The 27,224-nt window shown below is 48.1% G+C and overlaps 1 protein-coding gene across 11 annotated transcripts in view; it reads left to right on the top strand.

Annotated features, from left to right (window-relative positions):
* Positions 1–27,224, top strand: part of EHBP1 (EH domain binding protein 1) — a 208,708-nt gene that overhangs the window by 3,579 nt on the left and 177,905 nt on the right. For all 11 annotated transcript variants that reach the window (XM_084512769.1, XM_084512768.1, XM_084512767.1 and 8 more), the window contains exon 3: positions 22,944–23,001. In XM_084512769.1, the coding sequence (XP_084368895.1) occupies positions 22,944–23,001 (58 nt within the window). The remainder of the gene's footprint in view (positions 1–22,943; positions 23,002–27,224) is intronic.

Genomic DNA, 27,224 nt, shown 5'->3' with positions numbered 1-27,224 from the left:
GACTGTGCATGGCCAAAACAGGCTGCGTGTCTCTCTGGGATCTACTGTCTTCTGTTAGGCTTCCATTTGTCTAACTCTTCAGCAAGTGACGTGCTTTAGACCATTTTTATAACTGATCGTGTGCAGTTTGCAGCGTTGGGTGGATTTCTGGTAGGCTGCGATGCTTTTTGTCCCATCTGAACTTGTGTTGATGCAATTTTTTTTTCCCTTAGCGTTCAAAATAACTCCAGAAACAAAAGCAGTGTGCATGCCGGCTGTGTGGGAAGTCACTACCCCTCTGGTGTTGCCGCTTCACTCTTTAAAAGGATCAGCTGTAGGTACAGCAGCATTTCTCCAGCACTGGCTGAAAATCCCTTTGGTTGCTTTTTCTGCTGTCTACAACTTCTGATGCTCGTTTCTGTCAGCGACTAAAGGCAGCTACCATCAGATGATTGCTATTCATTAGTGGTGTTTGGGGGGACAGGTTGTGATAGATAGTCCAGCGTTGTCACTGTGTCATTAGAAAAACCTTTTTTTCCGGGTAATTAGCAGGACTGTGCTGCTTCTGTGGCATTCTGTCTGCTCCTTCTGACCCAGACCTAATTACTGTGGCTGCTCGGTACCTTTGAAAAATTGAGCAGTTAGTTCATTTCGAGCCGTTCGTTAAATATATAAATAAATGCAGCCTTGGTCTTTAATATGGATTAGTGACTCCTGCTACCGTGAAAATGTAATGCTTTGCATTAATCATATAAGCACTTGATTTCTGAAAGGCGCTGGCTTGGCAGGGCTGCAGTGTGTCATCCTCCGCTTACCCTTGGGATAAGCTGGGGCAGCACAAGGATTTTCCACCCAGCCTTGCAGGCGAGCTGCAGTCCTGGCCTGGAAGGGCTGCGCGTGGTAGGAGAGTTCATTTAGTCCTTGTCCTCAGTGCAGCCCCACTGAGGAGAAAAAACAAACCAAAAACCCAGAAATCAGCCTCATGCACTTTACTTATGTCACTGCACGTGTACTGGGAGGTGCAGAGAGAAGTATTTGTTTCTCTGGGCTGTCCTGGCAGGGCTAGGAGCACGCTGGGCACGTCGGCAGGATTCTGCTGGTGGAGGTGGCTTTAGGCTGCCAGCCCAGGGAAGCACAGGGCTCCTCTTGATCCCCTGTCAGGCCCCGCATGGAGCCTGGTGCTCCCTGGGGCTCCTCAGCTGCCGGAGGCCTGTGTTCAAGCTCTGAGTCAACGCCTGTCTGAGGAACAGGCTCAGCTGAAGAGCCTCCCAGGAGAAAATGGGCCTTTAGACCCGAGCCCAGTTCCAGGGCTTGGACCTGGAGCTGTGGTGGCAGTTTCACAGGGCTGATGAAGCATCTAATGCCTAACCCATGAGCTCCTCAGGATGGCTTTCATGTTCCCTTGTTTGGGTGTGATGTCTCACAAGTCAGGGATTCAACAGGATCTTCAAGTGTGGTGTTGCCTCATTTCCAAGTTCTTAATGTCTTGTTGTCCATTAGATGTTCTTCTGAGCAGGAAAGCTGCTCCCCTGAATGCCTAAAAACGCTGGAAAAGGGTCATGTTCCTATAGGATTTGCCATCCAGCAGTTGCTTTGGAGCTGGAGAATTATTTTTTTTTTAACAATGTGTATAATGCCTGTTATCACCTCTGTGAACTGCTTTGCTTTTAAATCCTTCCTAAAACCACGTGAAGCTGTGTTGTTCTAAAAGGGTTAAGGTCTGTGTCCGCTGCCTGAGCGGAAGGCAGGCTGCATTTCCACCTGGCAAGTGGCATATTTTATATCAATTAGGTATGGTCTGAAGTAGGCTCTGTATTTTCAAATACATCTTTCTCTTTTGCAAATGAAGTAATGCTTAATCTTTTTTTTTTTTTCTCCTAAAGGCTTTAGCCATCTGTTTCTCTCTTCTATTGTAGTTTCATAACTGGATGCTGCAGGAATTTTAAGATTTGGCGTGCGCTGTGCATGGGAGAGAAATGAGCTTTCTGAGATGGCACAGTTCACACCAGTCTGCCTGCCTTCTGCTCCCTGCTTTCCAGCAACCTCCTCGCTGCTGAAGGCTGCCGAAAGACCTGCAGTTGCCTGCTGGAGGTGGAAATCCTTGCAGGCTGCCTGGTCAGGGTCAGGCTGTCGGGTTGCTTGGTTCATTTCCTCGCTTTGCATAGCCATTAAGGGGGAATTCTGTGAGCACCTAAGTGCTTTTAATTATTAAGGTGAATCACATTGAGATGTGTGCCAGAAAGAGAGCGAGCTGCAGGTGAATTCAGAAACTCCTGAGTTGCTTTTCCCATGACCCAAGAGTTTTGTCATGGGCTTGATCTGAGTTTTTGATTGGACTTGCAATTGTGTGACAGCCATGTAAGTGTATCAGAACAAGTGCAGCTCGTGCACAGAGAGCAGCAGACAGTTGCTCCTGGTTTTTAGCTTTTTTCCCTCCTGCTCAGTTAAATTACACTGTCCTCACACTCTTCATTTAGATCTCCAATTCCATCCCAAGTTATCCCCATCTGTAAATACATCTCACTACTTTTTCTTCGTTCATTCATTTCCAGTTTTGTCTGAGGACGTCTTGAGGGATTAAGTTGTGTATCAAACTTATTCTTTCCAAATAATCGCCGCCAGCTGTCTCAGAGATCAATCTTGTCCCTTTCTTCCTGCAGACAATTAAAACACTTCTTGTCCACGTGCAAAAGCAGTTCTCTGCCAGCTTGCATCTCTCCCTTCTCTGCACCCAAAAGAAAAATCCTTCACGTCGGGAAGTCAGATCTGCTCCTTTGGGCTCTGTGCCTGGCTTCTGTCAGGGGGTTGTCTCTCGCTCCTGACTCCAGCCCGCCAGCTGCTTTCGTGCCCTGCCTTCCCTGGCCACCTCTATATCCTGTCTGTGCCACGGGGTTTCTCATCTAAACTGGTGGCTGCGTGTTGTGCAGCAGAGATGTTTTCAATAGGAGGGGCACAGGTGCATGTGCAATCTCTCCTTGTCATGCTTACACCCACTTTCTGTTTGCAGTAACCCCTTGGGAGGATTGGAAACCCTGTGACCAGTCCCTAAAAGACCTCATTGCTGGACCCAGACACCAAGTTTTTTCCTGTAACGCAGGGAGACTCAGGTTTATCATAAATAGTTGCTCGGAGTTGTGCTTGTCTTTGAGAGACAGTCCAGCAGCTCCATGACTTCGTTTACCATCCTAGCAGTAACAAAAATAATTGTCAGAAGCAGAAGTTATTGGGTTATAGCCACGTGTAGACAAATCCATCCTAATGGCCTGTCAGTCACCCACTTAAAGGGACGAGGCTGTCTCCTCGAATAAATAAAACACGGTGCCCTGGAGTTGTAGCACAGCTTTATTTCTCGGAGGGAGAAGCTGTGAGTGCTCAACTTCCTCGCAGAGCTTTGCAAGTAAATAAAACCTGGCGCTGTTCCTGCCGTCGCTGTTGCGTGCGTACAGTGAAGTACGTGCACTGTTCCTTTGAACCCGGTGGACTCGAGCAGGAATAAAGGTATTTTTTTTCAGGATTGGATCGCTGTGAATGCTCTTTTCAGCTCTTTCAGTGTTACGAGGTTAAATAAAATGAAATATTATGACATTGTGGAGGCCTCAGCTGAGCCGAGTTCTGTCTGTCGGGCTGTGCAGTGCCAGTCTGTTGCTTCAATTAGTTTTTAATTGCTTGGAGAGAGCTGAAGCCCCTTTCACAGCCTGGTGTGAATAAGGAGAGGAGGAGGCTGGTAAGGTTGGCTAAATCTGAGGAAACTCTTATAAAACCAACCCTTCAGCTTCCTCCAGCAAGAGCACTCTGCTTGGGTGGCTCTGTGAGGACGGAGGGGGGTGTTTATTTACTTGTGAAGGCTTCCCCAGTTTACTCTGAGGGGATTGTGTGCCGAGCGTGCCGCTTCCCTTGCCCTTCTCTCTACTTTTTCTTCTTGGGGTGGGCGCTGCCTCGCCGTGGGACACTCCCCAGCCCGCCCTGCGTGTCCCGGAGTGGACTCTGAAACACAGGAACTATTCAGCTCTGAACTTTTGTTCCTTGCTTGTAAGATATGCACGCAGCAGTAGGGTAAATAAAGCGGCCCTTGTTTTCTTCCTCCTGTTGTCTTTGTTTGAAAAATGTATTTCTGCTGCGCGCGGCTGGTGGAAGCGCATCGCCTCCCAGCTGGGAAGCCGCAGGGTTTGGCGCTCGGGGCACAGGATGGCTGCAGCTTTTGGCACCTGGAAACGTGTTGCAGGGATTCGGGAGCTGTGGGTTAAGCGTGAGCTGAAATTAGCAGAAGTGGCACTGCCATGGCTGGGGCTCCAGGCCCTGACTCATGAGGCTTGCTGGGTTCAGGAGCGGAGCTGAGATGTCACCGTCCCTTAGCAAGCGTGTTCCCCTGCCTTCCTCTGCCCCGCGGTGCCACCGTGAGCTGCCAGCAGCCTCCTTTCGGGCTTGTAAGGTGAGCAGGGCAGTGCGTGCAGCTCCCCAGACACAGGGGGAAGGAAATAAAACCTGCCAGAGGGCAGGGACCAGCCACAGCTGTGGGCAGGAGCATCTCAAAGAGCTTGGGCTAACTCAGGGGAACTCAGCCGTGAGTTCACTGCAGGGCTTCCAGACACACGAGCCTTTGGGGTGACTCAGGAGTGCGAGCCCTTCTCAGCTATTGCTTCCAGCCGCCTGCGAGCCTCTGAAGAGGCTCAGAACCAATCCTTGTGTGCCTGCTGAAGTTCTTTGTGTGGTGGAGACTTGTTGTGGGCCCCTTCTTACTTCTGTTTGACTTAATTATTATTTAAGGAGACTTTCTTGAGGATTGCTGCAAAGCCATGGCCAGGCTGTGCAGCTGCTGACCTGTCTGCAGCTGCCGATCTGTGATCTCTGGGCTCCGTGTATTCATTTTAGCGTAAACTGGCTTTGGGTTTTGCTTCATGTGCACGCTGAGTCCTGCAGCTGTGCTGTGGGCTTTGTTTTGGGTGCGCTGCTGCATCAAAGCAGCACGTTGGCAGATTTGCTCTTCCTTTTCTAATGCATATGCTTTGAAGAACAGCTTTGGTGCTGACCAAACATCACAAGGGCAAGGTAATTTCCCGTTCCAGGGACAGCTGACTTAAAACACTTGGTGGCCTTTGCAGACCCGACCACATCACCTCAGTTTTCAGCCACACGTTACCATGACCCCCATTGCTACCTCTCACTTCCCTGGAGCCATCCTCGGGGTGAAGACGATGGTACTGATGCCTGTGCTTCTCAATCCAGTGCTGCGAGCTGGCTTTCCCCTCCCAGCTGCTCTTGGGAGGATGTGTTTGCGTGGTACTGTTAATATCAAAAGCCGAATTAAACGGAGGAATTGGAGAACCTGGACCACCGAGTGCAGTTGGCAGCACGTGGTGTGCTGCTGCTCAGCGTGTGCCGTGATCTCCCTTTAATTTCAGGGACTGCTCGTTAAGTGAACTCTGAATCCCTTTGTTCATGGCAGTGCATAAGGAGGGGATTTAAAACAAAAGAGAAAAGAGCTGTCACAACAGCTTCATTCCCTCTTCCAGCAAAGATCTACCTCAGCAGCCCGTGGGTTTCTACGCCAACCTGTTGCTGGTGTGTTTGCAGTCTGTTAGCACAGGGTTTAGCCCTGGCAGCTGCTGCTAACACCTGCCATCACTGCGGCTCTGGACTCGTGCTTCTGGGTGGGTGAGTGGATGTTCTTACCTGTTCAGCTGGGGTTTTTCTGCTTCTACCTGCTGTCTTGTGGAGAACTGATGTAGTGGTTTGTCTCTTCCTGTAGGTAACCTGAACGGGAGCTGTTAAGCTGCAGAAAACTTGCAGGAGAACAAGGGTTTTTAATTGCCCCTATCTTGAAATGCAGATCGGAACTGGATAGAGCGCCGGCAATAAGTTGCTCTTAAGCAAGTGAATATTCATGAAACTTCCCCTTGCATTCCTTTATCTCCGACGTGTAAGAAAATGTTAAGAATGGGAAAGTCCTGACCCTGTTTTCACCACTTCCTCTCATACCACAAAAAGCAAAAGAATCGAGCTGAGGCGCATCGAGGATATTAGCATTTACCGTTAAAGCCTTCTAAAAGGGCCTTTCTTTTAGATACCTGTGGGGGTGATGCTTTCATCCCCATCTGTTGGGGTTTGTGTATGTAGAAAAAGGAGTTCTTCTGGGGGGCAGGCTTTGCTTTTCATTTTTCATTTACTTGCTGAAATCACTTCCTTTCCTCCTTTTAGATGTCTGCTTTGAGCCCTAGTGCCTGCACACGCTTTCAGAATACCAAGGCACAGACCATCTTAAAACCATCCAGGAATTATTTTTCTTTCCAATGGGGTTCTTTTTTTTCCTCCAGTAAATGGGATTTGTCTCTCTTTTTTCATTTCTGAACTGCAAGATAAGCAAGAGTAATTTTAACCCCCAGAGTTCTCGTAGTGGCTGATGTAATTGTGGGGGTTTCTGACAGAACTGAGACAACGGTGTGCAAGCATGCGTAATGCCAGAAGTGTGGGCATCTAGCGCTTGAAACCTGCTTAGTCCTCGGCTGTAAAATTGTCCAGTAAACAAACAAAAGAAAAGGTAAGGTAGAAAGCTTGGGGTGAGGTGCTGCAGGTGGCTGTGCCTCGTCTGCTTCCCCGCTGCCAGGTACAGGGTGCGGGAATAGGGAAATGCTCGCCTGTAGATTCAGTCCTGTTGTCTGGGGTGGGCCCTGATGGGGTACTTAAAAAGCATCAAGTCTGCTGCCCCCTGGAAAAAACGTGCTGCCTGGGGCAAGCAGAATGGATTTGCCTGAAATAAATTTTGGAGAAGTAGAGCGCTTGCTGGGGGGAAATGGAAAACTTCTTGTTTTAGCAGCAGCTGTTACGAAGGTGCTTGCTTGATACGCAATCGAGTCAACAAATTTTAAGTGGGGGAAAATTTTTGAGCTACTCTCGACTATAAGAAGACCGCAGTCTACCTTAACTTCTGTCTACCTTTCTGTGAGAACTGTCGATATCTTTTATGGCTGATGGAGTCCTATTGGAGCCTGCTGCCTTGTTAGCCTTGCAGAAGGGCTTTTCTGCCCCCCTCTTCCTTTGGAATAGGTGGCCAGAGAGGAGGCTTGGTGAGGTTTGTCACAGGTCTTCTACATGTTCTGTTCCCTCAGCTGCTTTTTATGTGGATTATTTGCTCGTTGCAGTGTTGCTCAGTGATGAGAAGGATGAGCTGTGACATGAGCTGGGCTGTTGGGCGAGCAGAGGGGTAAGGAGCACGATGTAAGGCTTTTTGGCCTCTTTGAATGTCTTCGGGTCTGCCTGTATGAGCAAATCCTGTTGTGTTTGGAGATACAAAACCAGTGACCTACATAGGAGCAACTCCGATGCAAAGCAAAAAGAATTATTTCGGGGAACAGCCGTGGAGCCTTCTTGCATTTCTGCCAACGTCATCTCTTTGGTTAGCTTGTATTTTACTGCTGGGGTCTCAGCTTCCTTTTTGTGTGGCACAGCCCTTTCAGCAAAGCAGAAATTAATTAGGGGCAGGGAAATGCATTTATGGAAGCTGCTCACAGGACAGAGAAGTCTGTCACCTGTGTGATACGTACGGTTCAAGACCTGGAGGAAGTCAGTGTTTGGTGCTGAATTTTAAGAGGAGGGAGAGCCTGGGTGCTGGCAACAAACAGTGGAGGGGGTGGCAGTGGGTGTAAGGGACAAATCCTGTCTGCCCTTTTGTACTCCGGGAGGCTCCCAGCTGTGCTGAGCACAGAGTTTAGTGGGGTTTGCAGTCACACTTTGCTTATAACCATGCGCCGTTTTGCTGGCAGGTTAAGTGGTTCTGAAGCAGCGAAGTATCTTGTCATAGTGCCCGGTCCAGGACCTTATTCTCCTGTCAGGTACAATTCCTTTCAGCTTATTGTTACCCAGAAGCGTGCTGACCCGGCCAACCCTGATGACATTCCACCTTAAAACTGGAATTTTGGGTCCTGTGGAGCTTCCAGGCTGGATTTTGCTGAAGAGGCAATACACGCAAGTATCCTCAGAGCTCATCTATATGCAGCAGCTCCCCTGTTTTCCTGTGCCTTTGCAATCAATGTCACACAGCACCTATTCTTCCTTCAGACAGGAGATAGCAGCACACAAGTACCTTATCTGGAGGCATTTTCATGTAAATGGCTGCACAGCCAGTTGAAGCACTCGTGCAGCAATAGAAAGTGGCTTTATATTTTCTGTTGTACCAGAGCAACTGCTCCAGCTCAGAGTTGCTTCCCTAATTGGAGAAATTTTCTTGTCCCAGAAATTGTCCTGAGCAAGCCGTGATTATCGAAGATGTTGCTGAGCCTCTGTTCGTGTCAGGGGAGGAGAACTCCATCTTCCCTTGAAGTTTTAAGTGTGAATCCTAAAAATAGCGGTGCAAATCATAGGGCAGGAGCTGGAGTCAGTACTGCGTGCTTGGATGTCACTAATGGCCCGTAGATGAACAAAACGAGGCTTTGCTCAAACACACATCTCAATGTTTCACTTGCCTAATGTGTAAGAGTCGCAGTTCTTTCAGAGCCTCTTTTAAAAGGGAGGTTACAGCTCCTCTTGATGAATGCTAATTACGATTTCACCTCTTTTTGAACGCTAGTGATAGTAACAATCATCCTGTTAAAGAAGAAAGCGAAATTTGAAGTGTTCCAGGGATTCTTTTTCTGCTAAGTGCAAACAAATGATGCAACTTAAATATTTCTGCTGTTAAGACGCAGGTAGAGAAAGCCTGGCTATTATCATCATATGATGTTTAAAAACAAAATCAAAGCAATAAGCAAAACCCCAAAACCTCCGAATGCATTTGAAAGGAGCTCTCATACTGCATTTTCTATTCAAAGGAGTATTTATAACTTCGGAAAGAAAACTGCATCGTGTGTGCCCCTCAATGTCATTCCACTCGGTTCAAATTCACGTCTCGGGCTCTTCCAACCGAGGCACCCTCCTGCTGTCGCCGTGCTGGGTTTTCCTCATGGGGTCTCTGCAGGTTGTTGGCCACGTAGGTGGCACGTGCCAGTTTGCAGGTGGTTGGTGTGAAAAGGGAAGAATGCAGCATGCACAGAAGGACTTACGTGCTCTTAGGATTTAATGCGTTTATGCACAGTTCCAGGAGGATTGTAACACTTGATAGTATTTTTTGAGCTAATTATTGTATCAAAGCATGATTTATCTCTTCGGTTGAGCCTGGGAAGCTGCTTCTGTACGTGTGTGGCTGGGGAAGTTCAATCTTTTTCTGTCCCAGGGGAAGTTTCCCATCACAGCAGAGAAGTTGCTCACTGTTCACACGCAGGCAGGAGCTGTGCAGTAGTCTTGTTGGAAGTAGTAGAGCTTGCAAGGCTATCTAGGTTTTTGGTTACTAAATGTAGTGGTAAAAATTCTTCTTGCTCCTCACAGAAATAATTCTGGCTGGGTCAGTTCTGCACCCTCCTTTGTTCGGAGCAGACTTGGTGAATTCTGTGCTGGTTTTTCTACGTAGGAGGGTTTGATTTCTGCAGGGGCTGGGAATGAAATCTTTTTTGCTTCTTGTTTTGTTCGAAACAGCGATCTGAACAACACGAGTCAGAAAATCACGGCTCCACGCTAGGCTTTCTTTCAGCTTCCCTGCTAACCGTAGACAAGCCATCTTTTCTATCACGCCCTAATTTGGGTGCACAAATCATCTTCCGTCAGCTTTCCTACAGCTTTACGTCCACAATTACTCATAAGGAGGATTTATGTCTGCTTTAAAGGCCAGAAGGCAGCAGCTCTCCCTTCAGTGGCACTGGTGTAAAGCAAGGGGAGAGGCGCTTTGCTGGGCAGAAACCGCTAGCGAGCGCGGAGAATTTGGGGCGCAATTCCTGCAGCAAGCTTTTGGCCGTGGGGAGGGGGCTCTTGTTTGCTTTCTGCTTATTTTTCTGTGAGTGATTTGGCATTATGAGAAGAGTGTGTGTCATGGGTGGGTGCCAGGGGGAGGGGAAGGAAGTGATGGATGCCTGAAGCGTGTCCTTGCCCTTGAGAGGCTTCGGTGCGGGAAGTTCAGGGGACCTGTGCTGTGTGTCAGAGCCCCTTGCAAGCAGTCGTGGCAGGCTGACTGACAGTTCAACCCCAAGTGCTTTAAAATAGAGGCGTTTATGTAGAAAGCAGAGCGCTAAATGAAGGCCAAGACCCTGCTAAGCTCTGCGGAGGCTTCTGGGACTAAAGCGGGTAGGATGGAGCTCCGTTAGAGCCCCGGCAGGACAGAGGCTTATCGCTGCTCTGATACAATCAGAGCTGTTGGGATGTGCTGCTAAGCTCGTGGACTTCAAAACAGACACCCGCGGGCTGGATTAGAATCACAGATCCACCTTTTTTCTTCCCCCCCTCCATTGCAGCAGCATTTCTCCTGCGATTTATTTCCCGCTTGCATTTCAGGTGCTTTTCAGGTTCCTCTTTCGTGTGCCATCCGCAAAATCAGTCCCGAAAACTAATGCTGCATCTTTAGATCCCAGGGATGCTCAACCCAAGCGAGACATGAGAGCACGTTGATGTCCCAGCTGTTCCCTGCCACCTCTGCCCTGCTGTCACTCAGGGACAGGCTTCACCTGCAGGGTGACAGAGCCCCCCAAACCCTTCAGGGTCTCATGTGGCCCTGCTTGTCTCAGCGTGAGTCTCCTCATGGTCCTGGGGAGAGGCTGTGTGCATCACTTGGGTGCTCTGAGTTTGCTGCACGTGTTTACAGAAAGGCTTCGTGGCTCGGAGGCTGGGTGTCAGGGGGAAAACGCTTCTAGGAGCTGTTGAGTGAGTAGCGTGGGCAGCCCTGCACTTGGCAGAGGGAGTCCTGACCTTCTCCTGCTACAGTTTTAACAGGAATTAAAGCCTCGAGTCCACTAGGTTGTGTCCCAGGAGCTGCAGACCCTCTGCTGGACAGCACAGTGAGAAGAAAGCCCACGGCGAAGGCATCCTTACTGCGCGGTAGCAGGGGGTTGAAGCTCAAGAGCTAGCAATGCCAGCGCTCATCTGTCAGAGCCCAAGGGAGGAGGTTAAACGAACAGATCAAGCTGAGATAAGTGTTTTGAGCAAGGTCTTGTCTGTGCTCACACACCGGGTGAGCTAAGGAGAGCTGGCTTAGAGCACAAGTGCATAAATAAAGCCTTGTTGCGCTCTCGTGTGGGTGCTGTCATTCAGGAGAGGGGCTCCTTGCCATGGGTACGGTGATTTTGCTTTCCCCAAGCGCTGCTCCGTTGGCCTGCCTGGCCTTCCAAGCTCTCGTGTGACACGGTGGGGACTCGCCCCACGCGCCCAGCGCTGGCACAGCGAGGATCTGAGCACTCCAGATCCTGCTGTGTTAAAACCTCGCAGGCTTTGGCTGTTAAGCCTCGCTTGTTTTGAAGATGAAAAGTGCGTTTTGTGTCGAGTATGCTGAAATATGTGGAAAATCTCATTTTTTGCAGGACCCTGGGACTTTGCGTGCCCACACTTGGCCGTGTCAGTGTTGATGACTCTGCACATAGCTGCCTTTCCCACCCAGAGCTCTGCGTGCTGCTGAGATTGGGTCCTGTTCCCTTGATGGTTAGTTTGTAGAGCGGGCCTTTATTCGTTAGGTTTCTTTGCTCTAATTAGGGGTGTGTATCCAAACTCTGCTTTGAGATTTAATAATTTAACTTAGCTTCAGTTCATTATCGTGTTACCCTTCTAAAAGCTTGAAAGTGTCATTTTTTTCTTTCTGTTTATCCACCTGCAGTGCCAGATCTCACAGTGTGTGATCTGGGAGGAGGCAGGGTGATGTGCCTTGCTGGGCACAAGCGGGTGCTGCAGCAGGGCTGGGGACCTTGCCCTTCGCTTGGAAGGGACGCCCCGCAGCGCTCCGTGAGATGAGATGTGTGCTTTGCTCCAGGAACCGACCCGGCTTCCCTTTCTGTTCACGTTTCTGCTTCCAAGGAGAACCGCTCTTCACACCAGACACAGTTGTGTTTACAGATAAAAAATTTTTAAATTAGAATAAAATTGAAATCTTGGGTGAGACAAAATTATTTAATCTCTTAAGCTGTGTGCTCTATGGGATAGAGGGGCTCTGTCTCCTTATCCGTTTGCCTCATTTAATGGTACAAGACTGGAATCCAGCCTGCAAGACATCAAATCCACTTAATAAAAAAGCTGGACGGCATCCAGGAGTCTCTTCTGTGGCTGCAGATGTTACTTTACAAGATCCACCAGCAGACTAAAGCAGCCATCAGGCTGAAACAGAACCGGGCCTCGTGCTGCAGGGTGAGGAGGGCATGGATTTGGGGTGTCGTTGGTACCTGTAGTGCCCACCAGGATGGCACGGGGTGGGGAAGAGTGTGTGTGATGGGTGACAAAGGGACTTGGGAACAGCTGATGCTGGTGGTGTCTCTGCCTCTTCATTAGGTATCATCAGGAACGCAGGCAAGGAAAGGGCTGTGCTTGTTTTCAGCAGCTTATATCCAGAAACATTGAAGATGCAAACGACTCCTGGTGCCTTGAGGAACGTCCTGTGATTGAATAGCAGTTGCCAGCTGTCTGCCTTCCAAGGAAGAGGCTGCGTGGGTCACCGTGCTGCAAAACCAAGTGTGAAGGGCCGTGCTCCTGGCTGCTTCGCGAGGACGGCTTGGCTGCAGGGCTGCCCTGCCCTTTGGAGGGCTTGGGGGAGCTCCTGACTTCAGCGAAAGCTACATCAGGTTGTAACAGAAGAAATACAATATATGAAGATTAATTTTAAAAAAAAAAAAAAAAAGGCAGGCTGAAAGACGTGATGTATTTGTGTGTGTTCCCGTTCCACATCAGCATGGGTTCAGCTGTGCTGCAGGTTCAGCTTGCTTTTTGTTTTCCTTTCCTCTATAAATCAAAAGCCATGCTCTGAAACATTCATACTAAATGTGCTGCTCATTTCCAGCTTAGCTGATCCTGAAAGAATTAGTTACGGTCTTTTTCAGGTTGCTCTTGGGCATCTTACGAACAGCAGCGATTTGGAAAAATCTCTTTAAGATCCTTAGTTGTTGGTATATTTGGGTTTTGTTCGGTTTTGACCTTGAAATAGCATAGGTTTCAGCAATTGTATCCACAAATGAGGAATTTTGGTGTTTTCGAAATACAATTCACTTTGTCAAAGCTGTAAGATTTGTGGTAGTGGTGTTTTTTTTTCTTGTTTTGTTTGTTTTCCCAAAATAGATCTTTGAGTTAGGGTTGTGTTTTTTTTTTTTTTTTTTTTCCCTTTTAGCTTTGTTTACCATATCCAGCTGTAGCGTTGGCAGGACTTGCTCAGTCTCTCGAGTATCCATGGGTTAAGGCGCTATTTTTCATCGCCAGTCCCTGCTGCTGGATGTGAGCCAGGGGTGGGACTGCGAGGGCATTAATTAAAAGGCTCAGTCTGTTTAAGTTCCTAAAAATGATCTCAATTCGTAGACTTCGGTGGATGTACAATTGTAGATGAAGAAACTGGTGATGTAAAAATAGAAGCGGTGTTGCTTTTGAGGCTGACTTGTGTAATGAGAAGTGTTAACTTGTGTTCCAGGAGGCAGCTTGGAAGCCATGCGACAACTTAATTAAACAGATTGAGCAGGAAGAGGAGGAGTTGTTCCGAATTTGCACTCTTTACAAGAGTTACTTAGCTGTAAACACTTAACCAACGCATTTCTTCCCTTCTCCTGGCCGTGCCTTCATCTCGGAGCAGGTCTCAAAGGCCACCAGCATGACATGGGGTGACTTGTGGGCAACGTGGTGGCAGTTTCTAATAGCCTACAACCTTTGAAACCATACGTGAACATTTTGTAACTCTGGCAATCGATGCTTTTTCTGACATGCAGCAGAATCACGGCTTTAATTTTGATTGCTATCCATGTGTAATTTACTGCTGTAAACTCTCACCTTTGCTTATTCTCTTTCTGGCCTGTTGACAGTCTCACGAAGTGTGGAGCACACGAGGTTTGTGGAGGCTTTTGGGGCTTTCAGTTGTGCGTGGCACACAGGTGTGTGGCTTGGTTTGGGACCCGGGTGTTAACGCAAGGTTCTGTGCTTCTCCGCGATGTTTTGAAGCTGTGGCTGATTCTGAAGTCTTCAGCTGACCTGCTGCAGTGCTGTTATCCTCTGGTTTTTCATCTCTGGGCACGGCAGGACGATGGATTTGCCTCCGCTGGTGCCCCAGCTACTGAGGAGGGAAAGAGAAGAGGAGTTCTTCCCCAAATCCAGGTGCTTTGCTGAAAGCAGCTGGCTCATGGTTGTAGGATCACTTCATCAAGGTGATGCCAGCATCAGTGCTGCAGGAGGAGCTTGCCAGGAGCTTCCCTGGAAGCAGGTTCCTGCCTCTCATCACTGTATATGTTACGGCTGTGGTTGAGAACTGACAATATTTGCAAAACCTGATCCCCCAGGCAGAGATAAGGAAAGCAGCTAGCAGCATGCTGCGTTTTCATTCCCTGCCTTTTTTTCTTTGTGATATTAATTTGCAAAAGCGGGCTGATGACAGAAGAGAAACCTCTAATTGGAGAACTTAATGTGCATGGACCAGGAGGGCGCACGTCTCCGAATAAATTAAGGATTAGTGCAGGACTCGGTCAAGTCACGGCTCAGGAAGCTAAGGGTGAGTTTGTATTGCAGAGAATTCATCACCCTGCACACCACAGGTCTGCCTCATGGCCTGTTCCGTGCCGGTGCTGCGCTACCCAGCGCTAGGACACAGCTTTCTTTGGAGTGGACATCAAGAGTTTGCTTTGTCTTCATAGCTTCAAGCCTATACTCAGGTTTCTCAAACATTTCAGGTACTGAAGAGGAAGACTTCTGGGAGTCTCGGCACTCGTTTGCTCTCTGTAGGTGTCAGCCTTTTTCTGTTGGCTGTGAGCACCTCAGTTCTGTAAGCCATGAACCTGACACAGGTGATGTGAGCTCTTTCTTCTAGACAAAGCCCCAGCTGGTGCCATTCCTCACTTGTTCTCTTTGCAGAAACTTGTAGGGTGTTCACAGTCTCTCTGCAGCTTCAGCGTGCTTTGTGTAGCCAAAACATAGCCTTAAAAAGCAAAGCAAACAAGAAAACCCTGGTGGGGTGGGGTTAGAAGGGAGCTTCAAAAGATGCACCTGCTCCTGCACATGCAGAACTATAATCTTCAGGGTGAGTCCACCCTAAAGGAGAGGAGGAGGACGGAGGCTTCAGTGTCTCATTGCTCCAGACACCTCTGTCATGGTCCCAGCACGTTGGAGTGGCGCATCATACCCTGCGGTCCTTCCTTGCTTTAATTGTGCCTCGTAGGCTGTGAAGAATCTCTCTCAAAACTGTTTTACACAAATTAGAGGTAGAAAATCCTACTGTGTGTGTTACAGATCGGTTTCCTCACACTGTGGTTTTGGTGACATGTCCTCACCTTCCTTTTGCTCTGCAGCAGTTGCAGAAATACGTTTTTTTCCCTCTTCTGTTTCCAGATTGAAAGACAGACGAGCTTTCTGTTTGAATACTACTTCCAAAAAATAAATAAGGAAAAATGGAACAGGATCTGTTTTGTAATGGGGCCTGATTAAAATGGTCAGTGCCGTACCAAGAAGCCTCGTGCATGTTTTTAGTTCAGAAGTGTGGTGTTTAACCTGGGCATTTGCTTTCGTTGGGCTGAAGCTACATTTCAGGCAGCGTGCATTAAACTGTTTCATTGTGGTTGTGCTTTTTGTACCTTTTATGATAAACACACCTAGCATGTTGTGTCTGTGATGTTTCAAAATCAGAATGGCTAAAATGTAGTAGGTTAGACACCACCACTTGGTGCCTGTCTGAAAAACTCCCGAAGGCAGTGTGGTGAATGAGGAGCAAAGCTGGAATTTGGGTTCCAAATTCCTGGTTTATTTGTAAAAATTCTCTAAAACTGTGTTGCCTTGGTTGCTGTTACTGATCACTGTTTTATTATTTTACACCACGAGCAGGGATGCTGCTGAGGGGTGAGGTGTGGGGTGGCGAGGCTGCACCAAGTCTGCACGTGGCGCTGGGGTTTCGTTGCAGACAGATGAGCGAGCGCTTTGCCCTGTCAAACCAGCTTCTGAGCCTGCTGTTACGGGCGAGGTGAAAATGAATTTGACTTGTAACAAGCGTGTGTTTGTTCACTTGGCAGCTGCTGGCCCCAGCTCTGCGGGAAGAGGAGCAGAGCGGGGAGTTCACGGCAGGTCAGGAGCAGGAGGACTCGTCGGGCAACGCACCTGCTGCAGACTGAAAGCTTTTCAAAAACTGCTGATCCCTCATTGCGACGGAGAGGGCTGCGTATTCTGAAAAGGAACATAAAAGAGGAAAATCAGGGCTCTGAGAGAGATCTGATCCCTGGTAGCCTCCTGGGAGCTTTCCACTGTAAAGCACCGGGCTGTTTTGGGGACTGAAGGTGTGCCCGAGTGTCCCTGATAGCCTGAGCCACAGCTGGCTGCTCCGACAGCTTGGCCTGGGCGTTGTGGTGCTGAAGTGCTCCAGCTTGGCCTGCCTGGGGAGGCTGGTTTTACAGGTGGGCTCAAACAGCTCTTGCTTTCTGTTTTTGTTTGGTGCAGAGCAGTGGGAAGCGTTCCTAGGCTCTGGTGTGGTAGGATGCGCGGTGTGAATGTGCAGACCAAGCAGTGCTGGCCTAAATGTCTGCCTGGTGCAAGTGTCTGCGACTATAGGAGAGTGGGAAGAGATCCACTGGGTCTTGCTCAGTACCCTTAGCTCTGCCTTGGGACGAGTGAGGCTGAATTGGATCACACACAGAGTGCTCTACGTGGAGGGCAGATGGATGTGACAAAATCCAGGGGCTGGTCGAGGCGCTAGGGTCAGTTTTGTCTTCTGCAGTATGAAATTCCTCTGAAAAAAGCTTTAAGGGCAGGTTTTGCTACCAAATCCTCTGCAGTTTGTTTTGCTCAAGACTCTTCGCTGCGATAACTCCTTGAAAAATGAAGCTGAGTCTGCCCTTGTCTCTTGCTCTGAATAATGGATGAACTGAGGCTTTGTTTAATCCCGCTCATTCTGCAAACTTCATTTGTGTTTGGTTTAAGAAAACCAAGCCATCAGCGGCACATACTACACATTCCATGCCCAGCCTCACAAACAGATGCTGTGCAGGCTCAGTGGGTCTGACAGCACTCGTGAAATAATCACAGTGTCTCGCTTCGTCCCTTTTAGGTTTTCAAACCAAGCAAAGCCAAACTAGAGCTCCTTAGGACAAGCAAAACGTAATTTTGAGACAAAGAAGTTTTCTTTGTCTCATTCTCGTGTTTCCCATTCTCATGATTGCTTTTTTTGAAATTTCCCAGCTTCCTGAAGATTTTCAGATGGTGGCAGCGAGGGAAGAGCAAGCTTTGATGTCTACTAGAGGCTTGGTGCCTAGTCAGAGAGAAACAAGGCTGGGAGGTGGCCACTGTGGTGCAGGTACAGCCTGACGTGGTAACACCCAGGGGTGCACGAGTGGCCACGTCACCCATCCTGGGTCAACTTTTGGCATCTCGTTTGGTCAGGCTGAGTGATGCGGGGTGGTTTGAATAGTGGCTGGCAGCATCCCTGATGGAAGGGAAGGGGGAGTGGCAGAGAAAACCCCAAACTCAGGCCTGAGAGGCAGAGCTTCACCTTGAAAGTACCTTCAGGGGGCTTTACCTGCACGGCGTTTTCTTCTCACTGTTCCTGGCGTGCAGTCAGCGCTGTGCTGTGCCTTCGCTCAGCAAGAGGGCTAATTTGGCAAAGGCAGCAACGTGTGACATCACCTCGAGGTCTCTTTAAAGCCCCGCTGGTGACTCACCTGGCCGTGCTGGCCTTGTAGCAGCTGTGGAATTTCATTGAGGAAATGCTGAAGGAAGGAGCTCAGCGCAAGGAGGCGGTTGCTTGGTTAGTTCCTTGGCTAATGGTAACACGCAGCCCAAGACCCAATGCAGCAGACTACTCTGCAAAGACAGCTTTTCAAAGTAATTACTGGTAAAATTTGTAAAATGAGGAGAAAATAGCATTCATCCTGAATTACTGGTGGTGCAGAACCGATGGCGTGTATTTTTAAGAGGCTGCTGAAGAGCCCTGATGGCATTCCAGCAGTCAGGTAGAAAGCTCTGGGCTGCTGAGGAGGGAGGCTTGCTTCCTAACGAACACCTCCCACGTCAGGTTAAAAAAAAGGTAAAAAAAAAAAAAAAAAAAAAAAAAAAAAAAAAAGGTAAAAAAAAAAAAAAAAAAGTCTTATCGGTAGTACTTTGACTTCAGTCCTCAAGTAATTATTTTTATCCTTCAATAGGTGCATCTGCGTGCTATTGTGCCAACGCTGCTGCTCCTCTTGTTAATTATACTCCTTTATGCTTGCTTCACAGGAGTAATCTCGCAGTCTGTCGTAATTAATGCAGTTCTAATCAAACACAGTAAGAGAAAACCAGCTCCCCCCAAAAAGCTCAGCTCAACACAGGCAATTAGATGCCAAAACACGTACGCGGGCTGCGTGTCTGTGTGTGTACATCCCCAAAAGGTACCTCCTGCATCACAGGCACGTAAGGATGGACGTTGTTAAACGTAACCAGCCCTCGTTACGAACAAATCCTTGCATGTCTGCTGCCCTTCAACCAAGGGGCTGTTCGTATTTGGTCTTGTTGTTGGCTTCAGTGGCCTTAATTCAAGTTCGGGGCATTTGTGATGCTTTCCAGCAACAGCTGCTAAATGTGAAGTCTTGTGTGGGTTTCTGCTTCCAGCCAGTGGGTTTGGTGGAGCAGGGTGTATCTTTCCTGGCTCACGTTATCTGTTTCTGCTCAGAGATTTACAAAACAAGAGCTAGCAGGAGACCGATACCTTTTATGTCCTTCTCTCCCAAATGATATTTGGAGAGTTCTGTAATCAAAATACCATGCCAAATATTTCCTGGAATCAGCAAACCAAACCCCAGAAGACCTCGCCTCTTGCACAACCTCCCTTTCAATCAGTGAATTTTGTGGCATGTAAGGTGATGAGCAGATGATGCAGTTCTTTCCAGTCTGTGGAGTGTTTTTACTGCTTTATTAAATAATTGTGGATGTGAGGAGCTCTGGTTCCAGTATTTCTTCTTTTTTTTCCCTAACTCAGTTGTTTTAATAGGAGAACTGAAAGTACCAGAACCATAACTTCTGTCTGACAGGAAAAGCAGGCGTGCTTTTCAATGATAGATGTCTTGTTAATCTGTGTTTTTATTCTCCTATTATCAACTTTGCGGGGCGATGACAAAGCTTTCCTGAACCGCAGGCTCTGAAATCCCTGTCTTCCCCATTGTTTTGCTGAGCAACTTTCACTTATCGCTTGTAAATAATACAATGAGCGTTGCCATAAACTTCCTTTTTCTCAGGAGTTGGTTTCCTCTTGCGAACCACACACACACGAGTAGATGCTCCTCTCCAGGCACCTTCCTTCAGCTCCCAGGGGCTGCCCCCAGCGAGGCCAGATCCCCCCGAAAGGTTGGTTGAATTGTACGGATTGAAGGAATTATTTAACCTGGAGATGCAGCGGTTTGACAAAACTTCCCTTCTTGCCCCAGCCCTGTCTTTGCAGGGGGAGCAGCGAGTATTTCCTTACCTCGAGCACCCCGACCCAGCTGGAGCCGAGCAAGCTGGTGGCTTGGAGGGATGCGAAATGTTCTTGTGCAGCACAGGAAATTAATTTGATTCTTTATAGCTGCCCGCTGGTGTTTGTTCAGCTTGCAACGCAGCACATGCTGTATTTGGAACAATTTCTGAGATTGCAAAGCACACTTCGTGGAAAAAAAACACAACCGAATCCCATCTTCAGCCCAACCCTTCAGAAATGACCTGATTTCCTTGTGCTGTGGATTAACGAGCAGCCCAGGTTTGTGATGTGCAGGAGGGGAGAAGGCTGAAGAACGAAATATTATTGAAATGTTTGGAATGAGTGCACTGAATTACGTGGCTTGGGCACTTCCTAGCATTGCGGCACGCTCCTCACCTCCAACCTAAAATGTGAGCTGGGCTTTCCCTTCTAGAAGCGCATTGGCACGGAGGAGCAGCGAGCAGGTTGCAGAAGAGGTGGTTTTCTGTGGCCTCTCTTGTAAAACCATCCAATGAGGTATTTTTAAATGGCTGCATTTGTGACTTTCTTGAAGAAAACGCCTTAGGAAAACTGCTGTTGGTGTTGTGGTTCAGTTGAGCACGTGGCGCACCGAGCAGGGAAGCTCAGCCCCTGGGATCTTCTCCTCCCTCCTCTCCCCGTTGTGTTTGGCCAAATTTTCGCTCTCCATCTTGTGCTTACCTTTCTTGTTTTATTTTGGCAAAGCTCCTCTGCCTCTGGCTTTCTCAAACCCTCGCAGCTGAAGGAGCGCCGTGTGCTCAGTGCTTAACAAAATAAAGCGACTGCAGAGAGTGCCTCGGGGAGCGAGCGGGTGCTGCTGCTGCTCCCCTATCAGCAGGGCTCCTTCTCCATCTGAGCTGAGTCTCGTTGTTTTTTTCACGTTAGTGGTTTCTTTTTTTTTTTTGTGTTCCTGGCAGAGGGGATTCTTGAAGATGGGGAAGCAAATCCAGTCTTGGTGGCAACTGTGTGTACGTGACACCGCTCCCACTCGGGAGCTGCGCGGAAGCACCAGCTGGCCCCGGCAGGCTGTGGAAAGCAGAGCGATGCCGTGCTTTAAAGAGAAATGAAAGAATTAAAATGCAATGCAAGGCTGGTTGGCAGCCTGGGACACGTGTGCAGGTATCACAGGAGAGGACTGCCCACCTTCTGCTGCCCACGGCTGATTGTTTTATGTCCAGATGCTGTAGGCTTCCTGCACTGGGGCTTGTCTGTGCTCAACAAATGCTTTGCTATTTAAATTTTTCAGAATAACAGTGGTGCATCCGCGGATTCTTTCACTTCTCCACTTCTCTCAGGTAGCCCTCCTGCTGGTAGCACGCCAAGGGCTGCCTGTGCCCTTCATTTCTGTGGCATATCCAGCACGCGAGGGGATCTGGGACCGTCAGCAGAAAAATCCCTTGTGATGCCGCGGTGCACAGGGCGAGATGAAAAAGGTTCCTGGAGGGGATGGCAGAGCCTCTGCTGTCACCAGGCCTTCACCTTTGGTTTTTTGGCCCAAAGTGCTCTTCCTCTGGGCCCTGGCCAGTGTTGTCCTGCCTCTTCCTGCCCAGGTCGTTGCTGTGGGATGCCTGGGACGTGGTCTCATGCTTGGAAAGGGAGTCATCGCAGCAGCCACTGGCACTGCAGAAATGGAACTTGTTGTTTTCCATCCCTCTTCTTGCTTTTGGCATTAGTCTGTGCTCAGAGGCAAGCTCAGGATGGAGTGAGTTGAGGTTAAACTCAACTTGCTTCCCAAGCAGATTTCTGAAATGGGCATAAGGCAGCTTTCAAGTGTGAAGTGAAACAAGTCCAGGAAAAGTTGTTTGTCACGGGCTGGAGGTTTGGGTTGCCTTGCTTCAGGGAGGTCACTTGGGGACATTGCTTTTTCTGGTGGCACAGGCACAGCTCCCCCAGAGCTGATGGAGGGTATGAGGCAGTGAGAACCTGCCCAAGTGTAACAGGTTGTCCTCATTTACCGAGCAGGGCTTTATAAGGGAAGCCCCAAGCAGAGCCAACGAACACTTCAGGCTTCCTGAACAAGCCCTAAGAGTGAGCTGACAATTTAAAACGGGGCAGGTTCTTTCCTTTTCTCCCAAGCTGGAAATAAAAGAGAAATGTTAACGGAGTAAGGTGCAAATACAGAACAGCCAACAGAAGCCACTGTCCTTACGCCCTGCACAGCAACTCTCCTTTACCTCTGGATCTTCCTCAGGATACCTGCAGTTTGGGGGGGGTTTGGATGTAAATAGTAGGTGATCTCTTAGTTTTATTGCAGCCTGCCTGTCATCGCCAGCACTTCAGCAGCGCCTGGATGAGCTCTCAGCCTGGTAAACCCATTGGCTTTTCAGCATAAAAGAGCTGGCTATGAAGTAGCTGTGATCTCCCTGTGATTCCGAGGGCTTGCGTGGATTTTATTGGGATGCATCTTCTCACAAATGCTTTGAGCACGTAATATTTTCACTTCTCTGCACCCTACGTTCTCCCCCCCACACCATAATTTTCTAGCAGGTAACAGACTTTGCTCTTGGCTGTGGAAAGGCAGGGATTTTTACAGTTGCATCTCAAAAATGACAGTAGTGATTTTGTTGCAGCTTTGGCACGTTTCAGCAGAGATGTGAGCTCTGCTCGCAGCCCTTGGCAGCACTGGGCTGGCTGATGGAAGTTGTGTCATCCGCCAGGAAACAACGCGGAACGGGGGGTCGGGAGGCTCCGGAACAGGGGTCGTGGGTCTGGAAGTGGGACCAGAAGCGTGGTCACAGGATGGGAAGTGGATCATGGGTCAAAAAAACCTTAAGTCCTTGTCAAAAATTACCCAGAACAACCCTAGAACTGATAGGGCTGTATTCACCGAGACAGAAATCTTCAGAAGTTTGAAGAGAAAAGAATTTATGCTGTATTGAGTTTCCATCTCCATTCCTTACAAATGCCAGATAAACAACTGCTTGGAAAGCCACGTTACATTTCAGCACGCTTCGCCTTTGGAGTAGGAGTCAAGGAAGCTCTGATTTATCTGTCTGCAGTCATCCAGGGAGATGTTGGAGTGATGCAGTACTTCATTCTCTTGATTTTTTTGAGGTATTGAAGTAGGGAAAGTAGTCCTCTGGGCATGAAAAAGTGCAATCACCTGTTTGCATTGCTCCTTAGCAGAGTCTCTTCAATCTGCCTGCTTAGAAATTCAAGCCGGAGTTTGCATTGATGTTTATTTTGGTGCTGGATTGTTTCAAAGGTGTCTTTAAAGAGGCTGGATTTGCAGAAGTGAAGTGTGGGCTGAATCCTGTTCGCTGCCCTGCGGGGAGATGCCTGCAGGCAAGGAGAGGAGAAGGAGGATATTAGTGTGCTGAATGAAGGACAGCCTTTTTCTATAAATACAGCCTTATTTTTCCTGCTAAATGACTGCTTCCAAGAGTACTTTTAGATAAGCTATTTTTAAGAGATAACGTATCCTCTGATGATGTCATTATGTCTGTCTAGCAAGAGTTTTAATATAAACTGTTTCCATATTGATTTTATTGTAAATGAATCTGTTTCTTCCTTTTTTCAACAGGCAGCCAGATAAACTCGTGGTGGTTTGGACAAGAAGAAGCCGAAGAAAATCCTCTAAGGTTAGTTAATTGCTCATTAAGTCCCAGCTCTGGTGACAAGCAGCCTCAGCTCTTGGAGGGAGCGGTCTCTTGAGTGTGTGGTGCAGCAGGAGAAATGAGAAATATTTTAATTTTCTCTTTTCCTTTTAACTGAGTTTAGCTGTAAAGCTGAAAATAAGCTGCTGTTGATGTCAACGCTAATTTATGGAAACACTTAAGTCTGATTTCTGCTTTGGTTATCTGTTTAGTGCAAGTGTGTCATCAGTTCAATATCAGTTGCTAATTCCTAGGCAAAATTAGAAAGGAGAATGCTTCCCTCCTAGAAGTGTCTTGAAGGCAATATATGTAGTAAAGAATCTGCCACCCATGCAATAGACCAAGTGTGAATAAGAGGCTATTTTACAACTAGAGAACACTACAAACTGAAAAGAATACAAGCAGGCTCCTCCAGCCCTGCTGTATACCTTAGAATTAAATTTTAATGTTTTATTCCTCCAAACACCGTGAGGAAGCCTGTGAGTTTGTGTCTTGTAGCTAATGACCGGGTAGCCTGAAGGAAGGCAAGTTCAAGTGAAGTCTGCCCAATATTTGGGCCTTCATAAAGCTGCTTTTGCATGGAGTTGGGTTTATTCTGTGCAACAGTCTACAAGCAGAGTAGCTCTCTTTCCTTTGAGCTTCCCTGTACTTTTCTTCCCGCAGCAATGAATCTGCGAGCCTTACAGGACTGCTGTCCCTGTTAAGAGGCGCTCAGTTTTTGTCTAGCCTGCTGGCTTTGACCGCTGTGGGAGCGAGATGCAGTTATCCTGTCTGGAGCCTCCTTTGGGTCTGAGAAGGGGACGGCGAGACGGACGGTCTGCTCGTGTGGTTCTGTTTCCATAGAAAACGAAGCTAAAAAACACACGTCCTACATCTGCACTGAGATTGGAACAAATGGCAGAGATTTCTAAACGTCTGCGGTGTCTAATATGGCCGTGTCTTGTGTGGCATTAAATTACTGCCTAATTAGTGTACAGTCTGCTGGTAGTGGTGGCGGTCAGTTGTCCTGGTGCCTGGGGAAGTGGGTAGGATGTTTCCCATGCACAGCAGGCCAGCGAAGCTTTGTGGGTGCTGTTCATGTTGGAGGATTTCTTCTGTCAGCTCGTGTCCTCCGGTGTAGGGCTGGCCCCATCTGCCCAGAAGTTGCCAGGTGAGCCATGGAGAAGCTGGAAAGAGCTGGAGGAAGGAAGTGTCCTAGCCCCTGGGTGGGTTTGTGAGGGTGCTCTGGTTTCCTCCCTCCCCTTGAGCAGCAATTTTTCCATATAGCTCAGCAACACGTGCTCGTTCCCTTGCCCTACAGCAGTTGCCTTTTACCCTGGTGAGGCCTGTGGCATGTGATCTTCAGAAGAGGAAGCTTGGGAACAATTCTTTAAGGTTTCAGTTAAACAGACACGGTGTAAGCTGGTGTGTGTAACTCAGTAATTTTCCCAAGAGCTCTGGGAGAGAGGGCTCCCACGCTGCAGGAGATACCCTGACACTTCTATGCACTGAAGAACCTAAATGTTTAGAAAAGGTGATACACATTTCCTACAATTTTCCTCAGGAGACCATTATCTATTTTTAAACTGGTACTCCTCTCTTTCCTGACTTCTTTTTCTGATTGTCATGTGCATTTGCTGTATTTTGTCTTTTAACCCGAGATCTAAGCTATTCTGAGGTGTCCTTTCTAAAGCCCTGCTACTGCCTGAAGGTGACCTCACAACCTAGTGCCTGTTCGAGTGCCTGCATCCAAACTTCTGCTTTGGGGTATGAAACCCCAAAAGTATTACCTGCTGTGTAAACAAAAGGGTGTGAGCTTAGGCTGGCTCCTTTTCCAAGATAACTGTTGTGGAGCACAGCTAGTCAGACTATCCCTCTTGCACTGAAGGATCAAATAGCTCAAGTTACACTGAAATCACAACATGTTGTATATCTGGCTCCTAACTTGTGATGTAAATGTCCCTTGTGGCTTTTCTGTTTGTTTCCTTTAATTTCTGCAGAACGGAGAGAAAAGGTAGGGTAGAACGGTAAATTCAATATTTACACAGCCACCGTAACCTGGAAGAGCTGAGTGAGAAGCAGGATATTTGCCCATAAACAATTGGCTTGTCGAGATCTAGGAGATGTTGAGGAGCAGGAGGCCTGACAAAATCCAGCGGAGCTTTGTGAAGTGTTGGGTTTCTGCCCGTGCTGTTAAGGGCACGATGCTGAAGGCTCCGGTGGCAACGTTTCACTGAGCCAAGAGGATTTACCAACTCCAGCTCAGCTTTTGGATGTAAGGTGTGTTTGTCTTCCTGCCTCTGTCCTTTCTCTTCCTAACCAGGCAGCGGATTCAACTCTCAGATAAACTGACGGATTTACCTGAGACTCAGAATCTCTCTGTAATTATTTAATTCATGCCTAGCAGTATCCCACAAAGGTGTGTTAAAAGAGGTTGAGTGGCCTGGAGGCCTTGGCCAAGGATAGAGTTAATTTTAAAGCTTAGTTGGTTGATATGATTTGAGCTTTTTGGGTCCAAGACTGCAGATCAATAAATGTTCTTGATCTCTTAGTCATCCTGCCAGTAAAATACTTTATTCAACATATTTGTTTCATCTAATTGCTTTCTTGGAAGCAAGTCAAATGATTATTTCCTCTTTATTTTTGACAGACATTGGGAGCGGAGAGTACATTGCATTAATAATTTTCTGTGTTTTTAAGCCTCTTTGAGGAGGAAGATGGCTGAGATTTTGCTGTAAAAACTTCTGCGGAGGCTGTGATTTCTTTTCTGAATTTTTCTTTTAGTCAGTGACAATGGGGGATGTCCCTACCGGATCAGTACCGGACTTGCAGGATGCCTGAGGTTGGAGGGGACCTCTGGAGGTTTCCTTGTCCACCAGCAGGGCCGCCTCCAGCTGCTTTTGAAGATCTTCAAGGTTGAATATTCCACATCTCTGGGCAACCCGTGCCAGTGCCCCATCACCCAAACAATGCAGAAGTGCTACCTGATGGTTGGGGAACCTCCTGTGCTCCAGTCCGTGCCTCTTCTCCTGGCACTGGGCACTGCTGAGGAGAGCCTGGCTCAGGCTTTTCTCTCTCCCTTCAAGTTCCCCCTAGGCCTTCTCTTCTGGAGGCTGAGCCAGGACTGTTCAGTTTCTCCTCTTCCGAGAGATGCTCTAGTCCCTGATTCATCTTAGTGGCCCTTGGCTGGACTCTTTCCAGCAGCTCCATCTCTCTCTTCACCTGGGAAAAGTGGAAGAGAGAAAGTAGTCAAAAATGTAGTCCAGCTTTACAGAAGTGTAATAGTCCTGTGTGCGTGTCCTGGCACTGGCCTGCCTAACTAGTGTAACCTTAAGATACCTTTAAGCCAACGGCTGAGCTCTTGATGTTCTTTCAAGCTCCTTTTTTTCTTTTTTTTCCCCTGTGATTTTGATGTCGGCACCTTCTGGCCTGCATACTTTCTAAGTAGACTACTACGAGTCTCTTAATTATTTAAAAATAAATAAATAAATCACGAGTGGGCTTGCCACAGCTCTTCAGAGCCCTTCTACACCTTCATCAACATCCAGCGTTTAGGCAAGGTGGAACCTCTGGCAGTGCCTTGCCTCAACTCCTCTCCTCTCCAGTTCCCTGTCATGGCTTCTTACCTCCTGCTGCTTAGGCCCTGGGTTTTTGGACTTGCCCTTGTTTTGAGCAGGGTAGGAATGTCTTTGTTCTGGTGTAGAACAAGGAAAGATGTGTTGTAGATATGTTTACCTTTATTTCACTGAGATGCTCTTGCATTTCCAGGCTTTGAACTAAGACATTTCAGGTTGGAAAGATGCTGCCGTGCTGTCAAGGAGGCGCTTTGTGCTGTTCCTGTGAACGCCAGCAGGCTCGTGGCGGAATTCGGCACCTGTGAAGAATCAAATTTGCACTTGCTTCTGAGAGCCTGACAGAATTATTCTTCAAAGACCCTTTCGGTATCAAAGCCGTGAGAAGGTGCCTGTCCTGCGATTCCAGCGCTGCTCTGCTGCAGGTTTCTCGAAAGCTGTTTAGGGGAGGAGAAACAACGCTGGGAACAGGGAAAGGGCTTGAACAGTAAGAGCAGAGCCGAGAGAAGCAGAGGGGTGGGGACTAAAAGGGCCTATATGTAGGGAGTAAAAAGGATCCCTTGTTGTCAGCAAGAGCTTTCCAAGGACGTGCCATCAGTAAAGCACCCGTTGGGCCACCTGTGTTGCTGTCCTTGCCAATCTGTTGCCTTTTCTGGC

Source organism: Aythya ferina (assembly GCF_964211825.1).
Source record: "Aythya ferina genome assembly, chromosome: 3".
Lineage (NCBI taxonomy): Eukaryota > Metazoa > Chordata > Aves > Anseriformes > Anatidae > Aythya > Aythya ferina.
Note: the sequence above shows the minus strand (reverse complement) of the source record. Positions and strands in the feature narration are given on the sequence as shown.